The sequence below is a fragment of the Cetorhinus maximus genome, chromosome 9 (genome assembly GCF_964194155.1).
Source record: "Cetorhinus maximus chromosome 9, sCetMax3.hap1.1, whole genome shotgun sequence".
In the NCBI taxonomy this organism is placed as follows: Eukaryota; Metazoa; Chordata; class Chondrichthyes; order Lamniformes; family Cetorhinidae; genus Cetorhinus; species Cetorhinus maximus.
The window spans coordinates 50,731,998-50,749,744 of NC_135887.1; the positions used below are offsets into that span (position 1 = coordinate 50,731,998).

At 41.7% G+C, this 17,747-nt stretch overlaps 1 protein-coding gene across 1 annotated transcript; it reads left to right on the forward strand.

Moving 5' to 3' along the window:
- The first annotated feature begins 243 nt into the window (after window positions 1–243).
- Window positions 244–11,025, forward strand: LOC144684643 (schlafen family member 9-like). Its single transcript, XM_078548706.1, has 4 exons — window positions 244–2,521; window positions 2,780–2,908; window positions 7,723–8,494; window positions 9,394–11,025. The coding sequence occupies exons 1-4, from the start codon at window positions 1,444–1,446 to the stop codon at window positions 10,202–10,204; spliced, it is 2,790 nt and encodes a 929-aa protein (XP_078404832.1). The 5' UTR covers window positions 244–1,443; the 3' UTR covers window positions 10,205–11,025.
- The last annotated feature ends 6,722 nt before the right edge of the window (window positions 11,026–17,747 follow it).

The window sequence follows — 17,747 nt, forward strand, 5'->3', positions numbered from 1 at the left end:
CCCTACTATTCTTCTTAGTGCTGTGGTATTTTTAACATCCACCTGAGAGATCAAATATGACTTTTGTGTATCATCTTATCCAGAATGCCACCTCTGACAGTGCAGCAGTCCCTTAGTACTGCATTGAAATGCCAGCATAGATTATGTGATCAAGACTCTGGAGTGAGGCTCGAACCCGCAACCTTCCAACTCAGATGAGCGTGCTACCTGTTGAGCCACAGTTGATGCCTATTGTTTTGCATCTGTGAGTTTGTGTAGATTCTGTTAAGAAGCTGTTGTGATTGTGTCATCACATCCAAGCTCAAATTAGTCTTTGCCAAAGACCTCATATACCTTTCCAATAGTAAATCTTGCGAATAATTTCTGTCTCTTTTCCCCATTTTTCAACTGGAATATTCTGAACTTCAGAAATACTCTGCTGTCTATTTTAATTTTTAAAAAAGCAGAGTATTACTTAAACTGAGAATGGCTGCAGAATTCCGAGCTGCAGAAGGATCTAGGTGTTCTGGTGCATGAGTCACAAAAAGTTAGTATGCAGGAACAGCAATTAATTAAGAAGCCTAATGGAATGCTATCCTTTATTACGAGAGGAATTGAACATAAAAGTAAGGAAGTTATGCTTCATTATTCAGAGCATTGGTGAGAACGCACCTCGAATACTGTGTGAAGTTTTGGTCTCCTTATTTAAGGAAGGATGTAAATGCATTGGAGGTGGTTCAGAGGAGGTTTACTAGATTGATACCTGGAATGAGCGGGTTGTGTTATGAGAAAAGGTTTGACAGGCTGGGCTTGTTTCCACTGGAGTTTAGAAGAGTGAGAGGTGTTTTGATTGAAGTAAGTATATAAGATCCTGAATGGTATTGACAAGGTGGACGTGGAAAGGATGTTTCCTCGTGGGTGAGTTCAGAACTAGGGGGCACTGTTTTAAAATTAGGGATTAAAACAGAAATGAGGGGAAATTTTTTGTCTTGGGTTGTGCAACAGTGCAATTTTGTGCAACTTTGGAACTCTCTGCCTCGGAAGGTGGAGGTGGGATCACTGAATATTTTTAAGGCAGAGGTGGATAGATTCTTGTTAGGCAAAGGAATCAAAGATTATTGTGAATAGATTGGAATGTGGAATTTGAAACACAAACAGATCAGCCATGATCTTATCGAATGGCAGAGCAGGCATGAGAGGCTGAATGGCCTACTTCTCCTCTTTCATATGTTCGTATGCAACTCAATACACTGCCATGTAGGATTAAAGCTCTGATGTTGCTGGCTATATAGCTCGTAATACTTCAGATTACTTATCTACTGAGCAATCGGAGGGTATATACTTCAGTCTCATTAATTCCAAGCATATTGTGCAGTACAAGCCTAAGACATTGATCCTCATCTACAAGCAGCATGTGTGGTGTCGAGTTCTCAGCTAATACATGTCCATGTTTTTGCTTCCAGGATGGAACCAGAGAACATCCAAGTAATAGAGACTGAATACCCTGACCTGGTATTGGATGCAGGCACATCAATTTTTGGGGAGAAAGCCAGAAATCAAATGGCAAAAAAAATTAAAGGAATACAGTGCAATAATATACTTCGATCCGCATGTGCTCTATTAAACTCTGGGGGTGGGATTATCACTGTGAAAGTGCTGAATGAAGATTATGACCATAACATTCATGGAATTGGGTTAGATATAGAAACTGGGTTGGCTCAGTTGGCAAGTGGAACAGCAAACAAATCTTTCTTTGAATTTATTCAACAAGGTGGAACCATGCTAATTTTTGTGCAGTCTTGGAGCAGTGGAATTAATAATGATGAACAAAAGTTGCCACAACTCTGTAGTATAAAATGCAATGCCTACAAGCGATCACACAGCTGTACTAATCAAATAACTCCATTTGAATTGGAGAATTTCTTTAGAAAAGGAACCAAACTTGCAGGAAACAGTGACAGCCCTGAGGAAGATTCAGATTCCAGCGCTGAAACACCGAAAAAACGCCGTTTATCTCCTAAAAATGATGTTATTAAATCACCTCACTGTATGTTAGAAATAACACAATTTCAGTATGGTGAAATATTAGGTTTCACTGAATCTTTGCATATTGAATTTAAAGACTTTTCAGGGGAAAAAGTTGTAGACAGGATTAAAGAGGCACTGCGAAGGTACATCTCTGCCTTTGCAAACACAGACGGTGGCTTTTTATTGATCGGTGTCAACGACACCTCAAGACAAATTGTTGGATGTGGGCAGTTCATTGAAGATCCTAAGCATTTTGAGGAATTAGTATCCATAACTGTAAAAAAACTCATCACTGTGCACACTTGCAACACTCGAAAGGACATTAACTACCAGCTTAACGTTGCCAGAGTTATGAAGGAATCAGAACAACATAGCTTTTTGTTAATTTTGTACGTGAAACCATTCTGCTGTGTAGTGTTTGTTGATAACCCTGACTGCTGGAAGGTAGAAAATGGCCAGATTAAAAGAGCAGAGCCCAATGAATGGACTAAACTGATATTGACTACAGATCCTGGTAAGTATCTGAGTTGTGTAAAATCTGACAAAGGTCACTTTACATCCTGTAAACTGGGGTGGGGACGAGTAATTTTACAGGAAAGCAGCTTCTGGATTTTCTAACCCAAAACGGTAACTAAATTAGAAGAATAGTTTTGATACCATATTCAGCAGTTAAGCACAAGAAATGAATATAATTGGCATTAGAAGTCATTTATATGAAAATGCTGCAGGTTTCTGACATAATTTTAAAGGTATATTTTTCTCTTTCTTGAAGACATGGAAGAACTCAGAATGAATTTTGAGAACGAATTGAGTGTGAGTGCAGCACCACCAGGGTGTAAGTCAGTGTTTTCACTCAAAGATGCTGGACGTTTGGACAAGTTGCGACAGCAGCTGTTTAAAGGTTGGAAACCTTGGTGAAAATGTCACTTCCCTTCTACGAAATGCCAATAAGTGTTGTAGCATTGCACTGATGGTTCCTTCCCATTTGTTTGTCAATCTGTTTTATACATTAAGATTATATATATGATATATATATATATATATATCTTTTTCTGATATTTAAATGTGCCTTTCTGTTAATTTTTCAGTTCTAGTGAAGGGTATGCATCTGTTCTTTTACGGATGCTGATTAATCTGCAAAGAGTCTGCATCTTTTTCTGTTTTTGACTTCATGTGTTCAAATGATAATTTATAATTTTCAGTTTTGTCATTCTTTTTGTGAACAAGATGTTTTCCAGGGCCACAGCCTTTGAAGTGTTTAACGTACTCAGTTTGATGTAAGCCCATGAGACTTAATAGGGTCTGGAGTCAATGTCAAGGTTTCCAAGGGCCATGGCCTGCCCAACTGTATACCGCTGTGGTCTCATTTCTGATAGATCTGTTCTGTGAATGAGAGATGGTGCTGATGAAGGAACCTGGGATGTTAACTGATGGGTGTGACTGAGTATAGAATTGTATAATGGTTACAACACAGAGTAAACTATTCAGCCCTTTTGTGTCTGTGCCAACTCTCTGCACCCTCTACATCCTCTCCAATGCAATCACATCCTTCCTATAATGTAGGACCAGTACTCCAGTTGTGGCCTAATCAGTGATTTATACAATTCCAGCATAACCTTCCTGCTCTTGTATTCTGTGCCTCGGCTAATAAAGGCAAGTATCCCATTTGCCTTCTTAACCGCCTTATCTACCTGCCCTGCTACCTTCAGGGATCTGTGCATATGCACACCCTCTGATCTTCAGTATTTTCCAGGGTCCTACCATTCATAGTGTAATCCCTTGCCTTGTCAGCCCTCCCCAAGTGCATTACCTCACACTTTTCTGAGCATTTGCTACTGTTCTGCCCACCTGACCAGTCCATTGATATCCTTCTGCAATTTACGGTTATCCTCCTCACTATTTATCACCCTACCAATTTTCATGTCATATGCAAACTTCTTGATCATACCCCCTACATTTAATCCCAAATCATTCACGTACATCACAAGCAGCAAGGGCCCCAGCACCAAGCCCTGCGGAACCCGACTGAAAACAGACTTCCAGCCACAGAAACATCCCTCTACCATCATCCTCTGCTTCCTGCCTCTCAGCCAATTTTGGATCCAACGTGCCACTTTGCCCTGGATCCCATGGGCTCTTACTTTCTTGACCAGTCTGCCATGAGGGACCTTATCAAAGGCCTTGCTGAAGTCCATGTAGACCGCATCAAATGCATTACCCTTATCAACACTCCTGGTTACCTCCTCATAAAATTTGACCAAATTTGTCAAACACGACTTTCCCTTAACAAATCCATGCTGACTATCCCTGATTAATCCATGTCTCTCTAAGTGCAGATATATTCTGTCCCTCAGCATTCTTTCCAGTAACTTCCCCCCCACTGAGGTGAGACTGTCTGGCCTGTAATTTCCTGGTCGATCCCTTCCTCCCTTTTTTAATAATGGGACAACATTAGCAGATGCCAGCCCTCTGGCACCTCACCTGTGGCCAGAGAGGATTTGAAAATTACTGCCAGGGCCCCTGATATCTCTTCCCTTGCCTCCCTCAACAGCCTGGGATACATCTCATCCGGGCCTGCAGATCTATCCACTTTTAAGGCCGATAAACCCACTAGCACCTCCTCTCTGTTAATTTCCTCTAAATTTCACAGTCCTCCACCGATGTCTATACCTTTGTCGTCCTTTTCCATTGTGAAGACCAACGCAAAGTATTCATTGAGGACTGTACCCACGTCTTCCGGGTCCACACACATATTACCTCTATGGTCCCTAATTGGCCCGATTCTTTCCTTAGTTTATATATTTAAAAAACCCCTTTGGGTTTTCCTATATTCTACCTACCAAAGCCTTCTCATGCACTCTCAGCTTTCCTAATTTCTTTTTTAAGTTTTCCCCTGCACTTTTTATACTCAGCTAGGGACTCTGCTGTATTGAGCCCTTGGTATCTGCCATAAACTTCTCTTTTTTTATTAATCCTAATCTTTATGACCCTTGACATCCAGGCTTCTCCAGACTTGGTCCCCCCTCTTTGTCTTTACGGGAACATATTTGCCCTGTACTCTCGTTATTTCCTCCTTGAATGTCCCCCACTGCTCTGACACAGTTTTATCTACAAGTAGCTTCTCCCAGTTCACTTGGGCTAAATCGTATCTCATCTTAGTAAAATTAACCTTTCCCCAGTTTAGAACTTTTATTCCTGGTCCAACCTTATCCTTTTACAGAACTATCCTAAATCTAGCTGAGTTATGGTCACTTTCTCCAAAAGGTTCCCCAACTGATACGCCTTCCACCTGCCCAAGCTTGTTTCCGATTATTAGGTCCAGAACTGCGCCCACCCTTGTTGGGCTTTCTATGTACTGGCTAAAAAAATTCTCCTGGATTCAACTTCAGAATTTTGCTCCCTACCTTGCACACTAAAACTGTCCCAGTTAATATTTGCGTAGTTAAAAACCCCTACTATTACTGCCTTATTATTCTTACACTTCTCTGAGATTTGATTACATATTTGATCCTCTATCTCTCCCTGACTGTTTGGGGGCCTATAGTATACTCCCAACAACGTGTTTGCACCTTTTGTGTTTTTATACTTCTACCCATATGGCCTAATTTGATGATCCTTCCAAGATATCATCCCTCCTCACTGCTATAATCGATGCCTTGATCAAAATTGTGACGCACCCCCCAACCCCTTCTATTCCCCTCTCTATTTCCTCTGAATACTGTATAACCAGGAATGTTGAGCTGCCAATCCTGCCCTTTTAGCCAAGTCTCGGTCATAGCTATGACATCATACTCCCACGTGCCTATCTGTGCCATCAGCTCATCTGTCGTATTCTTCAGGCTCCTTGCATTAAAATATATTCCATTTAGCCTTGCTAAACTCACTTTTTTCTTATCTGGCCTATGTTTCCTGTGCCTCCAGACTCACTTAGTGTTTTAACTTCAAATTCCATCTCAGCTTCTCTCCTCTCTGAACTACTTTTCAGGATCCCACCCCCCTGCCAATTTAGTTTAAATCTGCCCCAACAGCATGAGCAAATCTCCCCGTGAGGATATTGATCCCTTTCCTGTTCAGATATAACCTCTGTCCCGAAGTCTCGCTGTTTTAACCTCTGTCCCGAAGTCTCGCTGTTTTAACCTCTGTCCCGAAGTTTTAACCTCTCTCTCCAGAAGTTAAACTGAAGTCCTTGCTGCGCTCCAGGCCCTTTTCAAATTGAAGACTCTCTCGCTCTCCGTGCCCTTTTCAAACTGAAGTCTCTCTGCATCCATCTGGCTTGTGTCTGCCCCCTCCACCAGCCTGTCTATGGCCTCTTGAAGTTTATCGTTATGCTCTTCACAATTCATAATCCTTCTAAATTTTGTGTCATCTGCAAATTTTGAAATTGTGTCCTCTACATGCAAGTCTGGGTAATTAAAGTATATCAGGGAAAAATGGTGCAATTCAAGCCTTGGACAGGCTTGGGCTTTATAGAGAGTGATTAAATTGTTTAAGGCAAAGTGTTCGGCAGGAAAGAGGAAGCTACATTTTTTGGCAGTCTGTTTCAGCATTGGAAGAGGCATGGGAGTTCCCTTTGAGATGAGAAATAATGAGAAAGAGGATTGTGAATAAATGAAGAAAGGTTAACATAAGGAATTGTAGGTATTAGGTGGACTTTCTGGATACGTCTGAAGACTTAAAACAAACTTTTCTGGAGCACATGGAGCAGATCATGATGTAAATTACTTATTAAAATTGGGTCCCTTTTTAAATGTAGATCTCATTGGGCTGGAATTTACTGGCGAGGGGCATCTCACTGAGCGTCATGTTAATTAGATTTTTCCTGCAACCTTTGGCCCAAAATTCTTTTGCCCTGTCAGTTGGTGGAAGTGCAAGCTGATAACAGCAGTGAGGGCAACGGGGCATCTGGGAACCTGGTTCCAGAGAGATGAGACTAATAGTGTATCTCCTTAACCAAAGAGATTGAAGGGTTCAGAAATAAACAGAGGAAGGAGAGAAATTAAGGGTGAATTAGAGTGGGCTATTTCAATGTCGAATAAAGAGAGGGAAAACCTGGTTTGAGAGGGAAAAAAAGGAGAAATGAAGTAAAATCAAGAAAAATAAATTAAAATAAAATTTGCCATCTTTAAAATCTTCAAGAGCCATTCAACTTCCGAAGGAATGTTACTCCACACTTTCAAATGTTCACTTTCTGGACTAGAGTCATTACCAATGATCACATTGTTAAAAGGGTGCATGTGCTCTTAATTACTAGATATAACCTCCTGTGGCGAATTTTATGGGCAATTAATATGCAAATGCAGCAACTTCATGAAACTCATGGGGCGGTTGATACTCTTTCGAGTTATCAGCAGTCACAGATTGCAACTCTTTTGAGTACAATCACAGTTCTTGGTTTTCCGGGAGTGGGACATGAACCCACAACCCTCTGATTCAAAGGTGAGGGTGCTATGAACTGAGCCACAGCTGACACCTCATGGGGCGGTTGATGGCGGGGCGGCTGATGGCGAGCTGGCATTTCAATGCAGCTAATAACGGAGTAGCCCAAGCTATCCAACAACTTGAGTTGATTTACAATTCTGAGGGTAGTTCTTCCTCGCCACAAGTTATGATTTAATGTTAATAATGGCATGTACTGTTAGAAGCCATTCAACCTTTGCATCATTGGCTTAATTATTCAGTATTATATACTTAATATATTGTTTACTTTTTTTACAGTGGAATTTAACTCCACCATCATCAGTATAGTACCAGACCACTTATATAACGAATTGCTTAAAAATTATCCAGCTCTGGGGAAGCTGCTGCCTAAAATGAAACCTGCAGGAAGCCAGGGAGTCCTGATTTTCTCCAGAAGCTGGGCTGTTGACATTGGCCTGCCAAAGAACCAGGATGTAATATGTGATGCACTGCTTGTGGGCACAAAGAGTACTCCACTATTGTACACTATTGTCAGACGGGAAAGTGATGACGTTTTCAAGTATTCAAAAGACACAGCGTTTTCCATTAAAAAAAAACTGGTGAATCCAGGTGGTTATACTGGAAAACTATGCGTAATTCCCAAAATCCTTTGGTATCCCAACAGTGAGTCAGTCAAAGACGATAATACACCTACAATGCGATTGGACAATGTGAACAATGCTAAGAGGAAGTTAGAAGTTCAGTACCCAAGTGCTTATAGCTCCTTAAGAAGTAATGATATCAAAGCATTGCTGAGAGCGCTGACTATTGTTCTACTGAGTTTCAGATCCTTTCTAAGTGACCAGCTTGGCTATGAATTTCTCAATCTGCTAACATTGGAGCAATTTGAGATTCTTCATTCAAAACACAATATTGAGAAATGCAAAAAACTCTTTGTGCACGGCCTTCCTGGAACTGGCAAAACAATTATAGCTAGGCAACTCATTGAAAGAATTATCAACACCTTCCAATGTGAACAAGATGAGGTTCTTTACATTTGTGAAAATAATCCATTGGAGAAATTTATGAGGTAAAATTTATATCTTTTATAGCTTTTTTAAGAACAGAGATTAATGTACTGATGTATTTTTATAGTTTGGGTCATGGGTGATGTAAAAGAATGATGGATGAGAGCCTTTTCTTCCAATTCCTTTGCCCAATTTTCCTTTAGTTTAATCTTCATTGGCACAAATCCTAATGTTGGCCCATTTGATTAAATTCCACAATATTCCCTTTAAAAATGTGTACATCTCCTTCTATCACATCTGCTTAGGTTTGTTGGTCCTCATTTTTCTTACCTTATACAGCCACTTACTTGTCATTGTGAAAAGGAAAAACAGCTTGCATTTATATTGCATCTTTAAAATGACTTCAGGAAAGTCCGAAATGCCTCACAGCCGATGAAGTCTTTTTGAAGTTTAGTCACTGTTGTAAGGTATGAAACACAGCAACCAATTTGTACACAGCAAGCACCCACAAACAGCAATAATGAACAGATAATCTGTTTTAGATATTGGTGACGAATAAGTTTTGACCAGGACACCAGGGAGAACTTCCTTGCATTTCTTCAAAATAGAGACACCGGGTCATTTACATTCAGCTGAGAGGGCAAACGGTATTAATTTAACATTGCTTCCAAAAGATGGCACCTCTCACAATGCACCACTCCTTCAGTACTGCGCTCGAGTGTCTGTCTAGATTTTGTGCTAAAGTTTGTGGAGTGAGACTTGAACCTCCACAACCTTCTGACTGAGGTGAGAATGTTGCAACTGAGCCATAGCTGATAACCCTTCCCAAAAACAGCTGGACATGTCAGGCTGTACACCCAGCTATGTAAGGCTCATAAGAAAAATTTGGTTTTGAAATTTTTTTGGTCACACTAAGCTGTTTTTCAGTGACATTTTATACTAAACTGGAATTTAATTTTAGGCAAGAAACAAATTGCACCTGTGTTACAAGGAAGAAATTCATGAGTTTCAATTACCCAACGACGAAACATATTGTCATTGATGAGGCTCAAAACTTCCGCCTTGAGAATGGTAACTGGTATAAAAAGGCTGAAGAAATCACAACAGCCAAAGAAACACATCCTAATGGGCCAGGGGTCTTCTGGATTTTCATGGATTACTTCCAGATGTCCCATACTTCACCGAATGGATTGCCCAGGGTTGAATTCCAGGATCCACGAGAGGAATTGACAATAGGAGTCCGGAATGCCAGGACAATACACAAAGTTGTCTGGTTAAACATGACTAAGATTCTTGAGTCACTAAATAACAAAGTCAAGTATGAGTTTCTGAAAAGACTATCTGAAAATGCCAATTGTGGACATTCATTTCCTGGAGAGGTTGAGCAAGGAAAATTAACACGAGAAGAGATAACCAAATACATCGGGGCCAAAATAAAACATTACCTTGAGACAGGCTACTCAACAAAACAGATAGCTATTCTGTGCAGTACAGGGAAAAAATGCAACGTTTACAGTTACCTGCTGCAGTGTGAGTTCAAAAGACTGAAACTAGATATACGTTTAGTAAAAGCAGATGACATATTGGAGATTAATATTCCTTTTGACACTATTATCCTGGACAGTGTACGCCGATTTTCAGGTTTAGAAAAGAAAATTATATTTGGCATTGACCCTGTACCTCATTATGTACAGAGAGAACTAACTGCTAATATATTAGTCTGCCTGGCCTCACGTGCTATGACAAGGCTTCATGTGTTATATGAAAAATGAAGTAGGCTCAGTAGCCTTGATTTTCCTCTACTAGCATAGACTGTACCTGAAAGTTAATGGTAGCTTTATTGTCCATCAAAAACTCATTGTCCAACTTCATAAATGTAGCACCTGATTCACATTTGGCTGAGTCCGGGGGCACATGAGCAGCTGGAGAAGAAAAGTGAATTAAAGGGGTGGAGTAATTTAAAGTTTACACAAAAGGAGAACTTTTAACATTTAATAATGGTCAAAATTATTAAAATTAAATGTTGATTAGCTTTTGAACATGCTTCTTGCAGCAAAAGGAACAAAACCAGCTTATGGAAGCAGTCCAGAGAGCTTTAGTTGTGGACTTTAAGTAGTGTAATAGTAGCAATAATTATAGCATGCAAAAAGATAAATAATCAAAATAGGAAGCAACATCATAATGTTTAAGTACAATTGCTGATTTACTGAGGCTCAGTCATTGAGTATGTTCAAAGCAGAAGTCATTCTAAATACCTATGACATCAAGGAATATGGGGATAGTGTGGGAAGATAGCGTTGAGGTAGAAGATCAGCCAGGGTCTAGTTAAATTGCAGAGCAGGCTCGAGAGGCTAAATGGCCTACTCCTGCTCCTGTGTTCTTTCTGATGTCTTTGTGCTGTGTCATGCATGTAATATACAATGTTGGAAGCCACTTTGCTAAATGAACTGTAAAAGCTTTTCAAGCACATACTATAATCATATAATTCTTTTACTATGCTTTACTGTAATTCTGAACTGATCATGTTTGATGGATGTACTATCTTAGTGCACGCAGATGCTAAAGATTTGCAATAAAGTAGCCATTAATTGTACCTGGAGTTGTGTTGTGTCCACTTCTTGATCCTCCTGAGGTGGAAAAAACATGAAATATTATTCTCGCCAGCAGCATGTATAGTGGGCAGATCGTGATGTCGGCATTTAACACTGATTTGGCCCAAAGAGCATTTTAAAGAGAAAGAAAGGGAAAGGAGACAACTTGAAATAGAGAGAATGAAAATGGAAAGTGAAGAAAGAGAAATGAAAAAAACTCGTGTTCCAAAAGAAAGAGAAAAATTAGGGAGATGTTAGAAACAGAGGAAAGAGCTAAAGAAAGAGATATATAATTGGAAAGAGAAAGACTCAGATTACATGAATGTACATTGGTGGTGAAGATGAGGATGACCGAGAGCAAACACCTAGTTTTGATTTGGCAAAGAATATTCTCTTGGTACCTAAATTTAGGGAGGAAGGAGTACCTGTGTGTCATTTGACAAAATTGCCATAATCTGAATTTGCCTAAACAATCCTGGACTATGCTCCTGCAGAGCATTTTCATAGGGAAAGCTTTGGAGGTGTACTTATCTCTTTCAGAACAGCACTCACGCGACTATGACAGAGTGAAGAGTGCTGTTCTCAGTGCATATGAATTGGTACCAGAGGCCTATAGACAGTCAGAGATTCAGAAATTTGAAGAGGAAATTTATGTAGAATTAACTGGAGAGAGGAAATGGTGTTGATAGGCGGTATAGATCAATGAAGGTTGAACACGATTTTGAGAACTTTAGGAAAGTGATTCTGATGGAAGAATTCAAAAACAGTGTCCCTTCAGGAATAAGGTTCCACCTGAAAGTACATAAAGTTCGTAAAATAAAAGCTGCAGAAATGGTAGATGATTATGAATTGACTCACAAGCATATTAGTAACAGGTCCCAATTTGGACACTTCCAGAGAAATTGGAGAGATAGGAAGTTTGATAATTGAAAGAAATCTGGTGCTATTGAGAAAGGTGATAAAGGCCAAAGACAGGTGTTCCTAGGTTAGTAAAAAAGAAAGTCCGGAGTGTTATGGTGCACCTTTAAGAGGTGTGGTTATGTTTCCAATGTACAGCAATGTAAGAGATGTGATGTAACAGAATATGTGACTTCTGTATGCTGGCAGTCTGAAAAGGGACTTGTACAGCGAAGACCCTCTTTGTATGTGCTGAACCATCTGAATAAAGAATCCATGTTATTGTGTTACTGATCCCATCTTGAGTTGTCAGGCCTTGTGTGCATGGTAGTAGCTGTCACAGAGGTTAACAGAACACAAAATGGTGGCAGTGAGGGGGATTTTTCAGTTTTGAACTCCTCCTGCTCCAATGAGGTACTTGTCATAGATATCAGAAGATTCACAGGCTACATCATTTGCAAAACTACCATCAGCTTGTGTAGGCAGCTCTGCATTCGTATAGGGTAAGGTTTTGTATTGGGTAAGGTAATTTGGACCATGGTCAGCTTTATTCTATGGAAGTCTGTGAAGTTGCAACATTGCAGTGTCTTTATGGTGACTGAACGTCCTGGTGTGCAGACAATTTCCTCAAAATAGCTCAAATAGTTAGAACAAAGAACAAAGAAAAGTACAGCACAGGAACAGGCTCTTCGGCCCTCCAAGCCTGTGCCGATCATATTGCCCGTCAACTAAAACATTTTGCACTTCTGGGGTCCGTATCCCTCTATTCCCATCCTATTCATGTATTTGTCAAGCTGCCTCTTCAACACAACTATCGTTCCTGCTTCCACCACCTCCTCTGGCAGCGAATTCCAAACACTCACTACCCTCTGCGTAAAAAAACTTGCCCTGCACATCTCCTCTATAGTTTTCTCCTCTCACCTTAAATCTATGTCCCCTAGTAATTGACTCTTCCACACTGGGAAAAAGCTTCTGACTATCTACTCTGTCCATGCCACTCATAATTTTGTAAACTTCTATCAAGTCGCCCCTCAATCTCCATCGCTCTAGTGAGAACAATCCGAATTTCTCCAACCTCTCCTCATAGCTAATAACCTCCAGACCAGGCAGCATCCTGGTAAACCTCCTCTGCACCCTCTCCAATGCCTCCATATCCTTCTGGTAATGTGGCGACCAGAATTGCACGTAATCTTCCAAGTGTGGCCTAACCAAGGTTCTATACAGCTGCAGCATGACTTCCCAGCTTTTATACTCAATACCCCTGCATGAACCATGGCACAGAAATCCATCAGTACTTCACTTTTTTGCACAGCATCATCAACTCTTCTCTTCCAATTCCCCCACTCCCTTACCTAGTGCTCCATTTATTTTTGGAAAACCCTAAAAAAACCTTGGTTGCAGCACAGTGGATGTACCCACACCACATAGACTGCAGTGGTTCAAGAAGGCAGCTCACCACCACCTTCTTGAGGATAGTTAGGGATGGGCAATAAATGTTGGCCTTGCCAGTGACACCCAAACCCATGAATGAATTTTTAAAAAGCCTGGGAATCAGAATGTCACCCACTCACTGACCATTAATCGGCTGCACCAGGATGCTCCCACATGCACAGAAATCCTTCTCACCAACATCCAGAGCCTGCGCCGGGGCAATTCTTCCCCCAAAAATGGCCAGATTCTCAATGGGACAGCTTATCACTGCCCTGGTCGGTTTGCTATTCAGTGTCCTGATCACCCATTCCGTCAGAGCACTCTTGATTGGCCAATTAGGGTTTCCATGGAGGAGTCCAGCAAGGAAAGCACTGATTTACAGGAGGCACTCAGGTTAATTTATTGGAGATCATGGGGGTAATTTACCTGGAATACCACCTGGAAGGTGGGAGGGAATCAGCCTCTGGGTGATGACAGAAGATTGACAGCTGTGTCTGCCAACCGCAAACCACTCTTAAGCAGGTAGTCAGAAAGTGCCCATCGGAAAACCACCAATCAGTGCTGAGGAACATGGCAGGCAAGTTCAGCTGAGTCATGGCATGTTCAACCAAACATCTCATTGAAAGATTGCGAGCTTTCCTGCTTGTGGCTCTGGTTGCAAACAAAATCTCCCACACTTAAGGCATGTTCAATAGTTTAAAATCCAGCTTCTGGCTGAAAATGTCTATTAGAACCCAATATGCAAATGAAAATAAACAAGACTTTCAAATGGAGATTGGTCTTACCATAGTGCATTGCACAGCAAAGTTAGAGCAGAATAGAGGATTCTGGGATCTTGTGACCAACGTAGCCTTGGTTCAGTTTTTTTTAAGAAAATGAGACAGAAATGTCATTGAAGCAGAAGTCTGTGCTTCAAAACTGTTATCTTCAATATTTGGGTGTCTTTAGTTTGCCAATTCTGGCTGGACATATTCTGGGAGATGTCATCACATGACCACTTACCTTCAACTACCCCTTTCCCTGGACTTCTGCCATTAGTTGCCCAACGTTTCAATCATCACAGAGTCCCAAGACTTCCCAAGATTCCCAAGACTCTTAAATGTGTCCTGGTTTTGACTTTTAAAAATCTGGTCACCCTAAGCATTTTGCACCTGCTTGGTTCTGCAACAAACTTGCAGCACTCAGTATCTCCCCAAAGGATTGTAGACAACACTGTGGTCACAAGTAGAACTGCAGGCATTTGCTGCTGCAATATTTCTGTCTGCTTGTACAGCAGGAGATTTCTTTTAGCTTCAGGTAAAGTTAAAGGCAATGAATTATTGCAAGAATGACAGCACAGTTTCTCACTGCCTACTATCAACTGGAAAGCAGTGGACCTGCTATTAGAAGGTCAGCTTTTCAAGCAAAGAGTACAGTTTTGTTTTGTTGAGCAGCAGTCACAGACGTGGTGAAGCTGTGGAGTCAGTAAAGATACGTATTGCCATTGGCAATGAAGGCTTATATTGCCCTAATACTTCTGGTCTAACTGAAGAAGAGCAGAAGGATTCTGTGAAAATCTGGTCCACGTTAGAGGATCAACTTCGAGCTAAGCTAAATTTCTGTATCCTTAGGCTCAAATTTATGTCTTTTCGACAGCAGCCGATTGAGTCTATTGACCAGTTTGTCAGTCATTGCTGAGGGTCTCCAATGTGACTTCACAGAGGCCGAACTGACGGACTGTATCATTGAGCTAGTGATTGCATCCACAACCAGACAGGCATACCAGAGGGATCTCTTAGAGAAGCCTAAGGGATAGATTGTGGACTCTTTACCCAAAGATAGTCAGAAATTTGAGGCTATCATTATGAGTTAACAGAGTTTACAATTTCTATGTGCTGCGAATACCATAAGTGCATAGAGTAAGGATTCTGGATTTAGGAAAATGCGCAAATTGTCCAGGCTCTTACATATGCCTAAGAGTTGCCCAGAACTTAACGACTTCTGCAAAGCATATAATGTCAGGTATCAATGGATACTTCAGTGTCAGGTGTCAATGGATACGTCAATGTCAGGTATCAATGGATACGTCAATATCAGGTGTCAATGGATACGTCAATGTCAGGTGTCAATGGATATGTCCTGGGTCAGGTGTCAATGGATACATCAGTGGCAGGTGTCAATGGATACGTCCTGGCTTAGGTGTCAATGGATACGACAGGGTCAAGTGTCAATGGATACGTCCTGGGTCAGGTGTCAATGGATACATCAGTGTCAGGTGTCAATGGATACGTCCTGGGTCCGGTGTCAATGGATACGTCCTGGGTCAGGTGTCAACGGATACATCCTGGGTCAGGTGTCAATGGATACGTCAATGTCAGGTGTCAATGGATATGTCAATGTCAGGTATCAATGGATACGTCAATGTCAGGTGTCAATGGATACGTCAATGTCAGGTGTCAATGGATACGTCAATGTTAGGTGTCAATGGATACGTCCTGGGTTAGATGTCAATGGATACATCAGTGTCAGGTGTCAATGGATATGTCCTAGGTCAGGTGTCAAGGGTTACATCAGGGTCAGGTGTCAATGGATATGTCAGTGTCAGGTGTCAATGGATACGTCCTGGCTTAGGTGTCAATGGATACGACAGGGTTAAGTGTCAATGGATACGTCCTGGGTCAGGTGTCAATGGATACATCAGTGTCAGGTGTCAATGGATACGTCCTGGGTCCGGTGTCAATGGATACGTCCTGGGTCAGGTGTCAACGGATACGTCCTGGGTCAGGTGTCAATGGATACGTCCTGGGTCAGGTGTCAATGGATACGTCAATGTCAGGTGTCAATGGATGTGTCAATGTCAGGTATCAATGGATACGTCAATGTCAGGTGTCAATGGATACGTCAATGTCAGGTGTCAATGGATACGTCAGTGTTAGGTGTCAATGGATACGTCCTGGGTTAGATGTCAATGGATACATCAGTGTCAGGTGTCAATGGATATGTCCTGGGTCAGGTGTCAAGGGTTACGTCAGGGTCAGGTGTCAATGGATATGTCAGTGTCAGGTGTCAATGGAGACGTCCTGGGTCAGGTGTCAATGGATACGTCAGTGTCAGGTGTCAATGGATATGTCCTGGGTCCGGTGTCAAGGGTTACGTCAGGGTCAGGTGTCAACGGATATGTCAGTGTCAGGTGTCAATGGATACGTCCTGGGTCAGGTGTCAATGAATATGTCAATGTTAGGTGTCAATGGATACGTCCTAGGTCAGGTGTCAATGGATACGTCAGTGTCAGGTGTCAATGGATACAACAGTGTCAGGTATCAATGGATACATCAGTGTCAAGTGTCAATGGATACGTCAGCGTCAGGTGTCAATGGATACGTCAATGTCAGAAAGCCAATTCAGATGCGACCTGTATGAGTTGTGACAGAGGTTACGCGGACCGTAAGAAGACTTCACGCTCTGTCAAGCTTAGCAGTCATACTCCACATCACAACAGATACATCTACAAAGTTGCAGATGAAGCCAACCCCGGCGATGACGATAGTGAGAGTCCAAGTCCGAGTAGCCGAGAGGAACCATTATTTCACATTGTTGATGTCACTGAATACGTTGGTTCAATTACTCCACTGGAAGCATTTGTGTCTATTTGTGTTCTATGTCTGAAGTAGAACGGCAGGTATGTGTTCTGGGTGAAGGTGGGCACACTGCCAGAGCAAATATTTTACCTACACACATACTAAAGGGTATACATATCTAGGTAAATGGCCAGCCATGGTAACTCGTACGAACATCCAGCTTGGGCCTTACAATAGTTTAGCGATTCCATGTTTGGGTTCCATCGTGAGTCCCATGTCTTTTACATCGTCCAAATGGAAGGACCTGCTAGCCCAGGACTACAGACGTGCAGGGATTTGACCCAAGTAACAATACATGCGAAACCGCGTAAAAGGTGCAGGCACACATAGCCAAGGGAACAAGCTAAGCATGGATGACAAACCAGTTCACTCTGTAGAAGATCTCACGTCAGTTTACCCTGACTGTTTCGACAGGATAGGTAGCTTTAAGGGGGAGGCTACATTACACCTTCAGGATGATGCCACACCCACCATCAACCCACCATGAAAATGTGGTATAATTATCCAAGCCAAGGTGATGACCAAGCTTGATAAAATTGAGGCAGACAGTATCCTCAAGTCTGTCCAGGGCCACACCGACTGGTATAGCTCCCTCACCTACATGGTAAAAAAGGACAGCATCTATCAGGACCCCTGCAGGCTGAATCAGGCGCTCAAAAGGTGCCCACAGAAGGTTCCCACCTTGGAAGAATTGAATCCCAAGTTTGCGGGTGCACAATTCTTTTCAAAGCTAATGCCAAAAATGGCTATTGGTCGGTACACTTAGCCAAACAATTGCA

Excerpts from the sequence above, each read along its gene's own strand:
- LOC144684643 (XM_078548706.1), top strand. The coding sequence starts at position 1,444 with ATGGAACCAGAGAACATCCAAGTAATAGAGACTGAATACCCTGACCTG. Across the intron at positions 2,522-2,779 it reads GATATTGACTACAGATCCTG|ACATGGAAGAACTCAGAATG; the intron begins GTAAGTATCTGA and ends TCTTTCTTGAAG. Across the intron at positions 8,495-9,393 it reads CCATTGGAGAAATTTATGAG|GCAAGAAACAAATTGCACCT; the intron begins GTAAAATTTATA and ends ATTTAATTTTAG.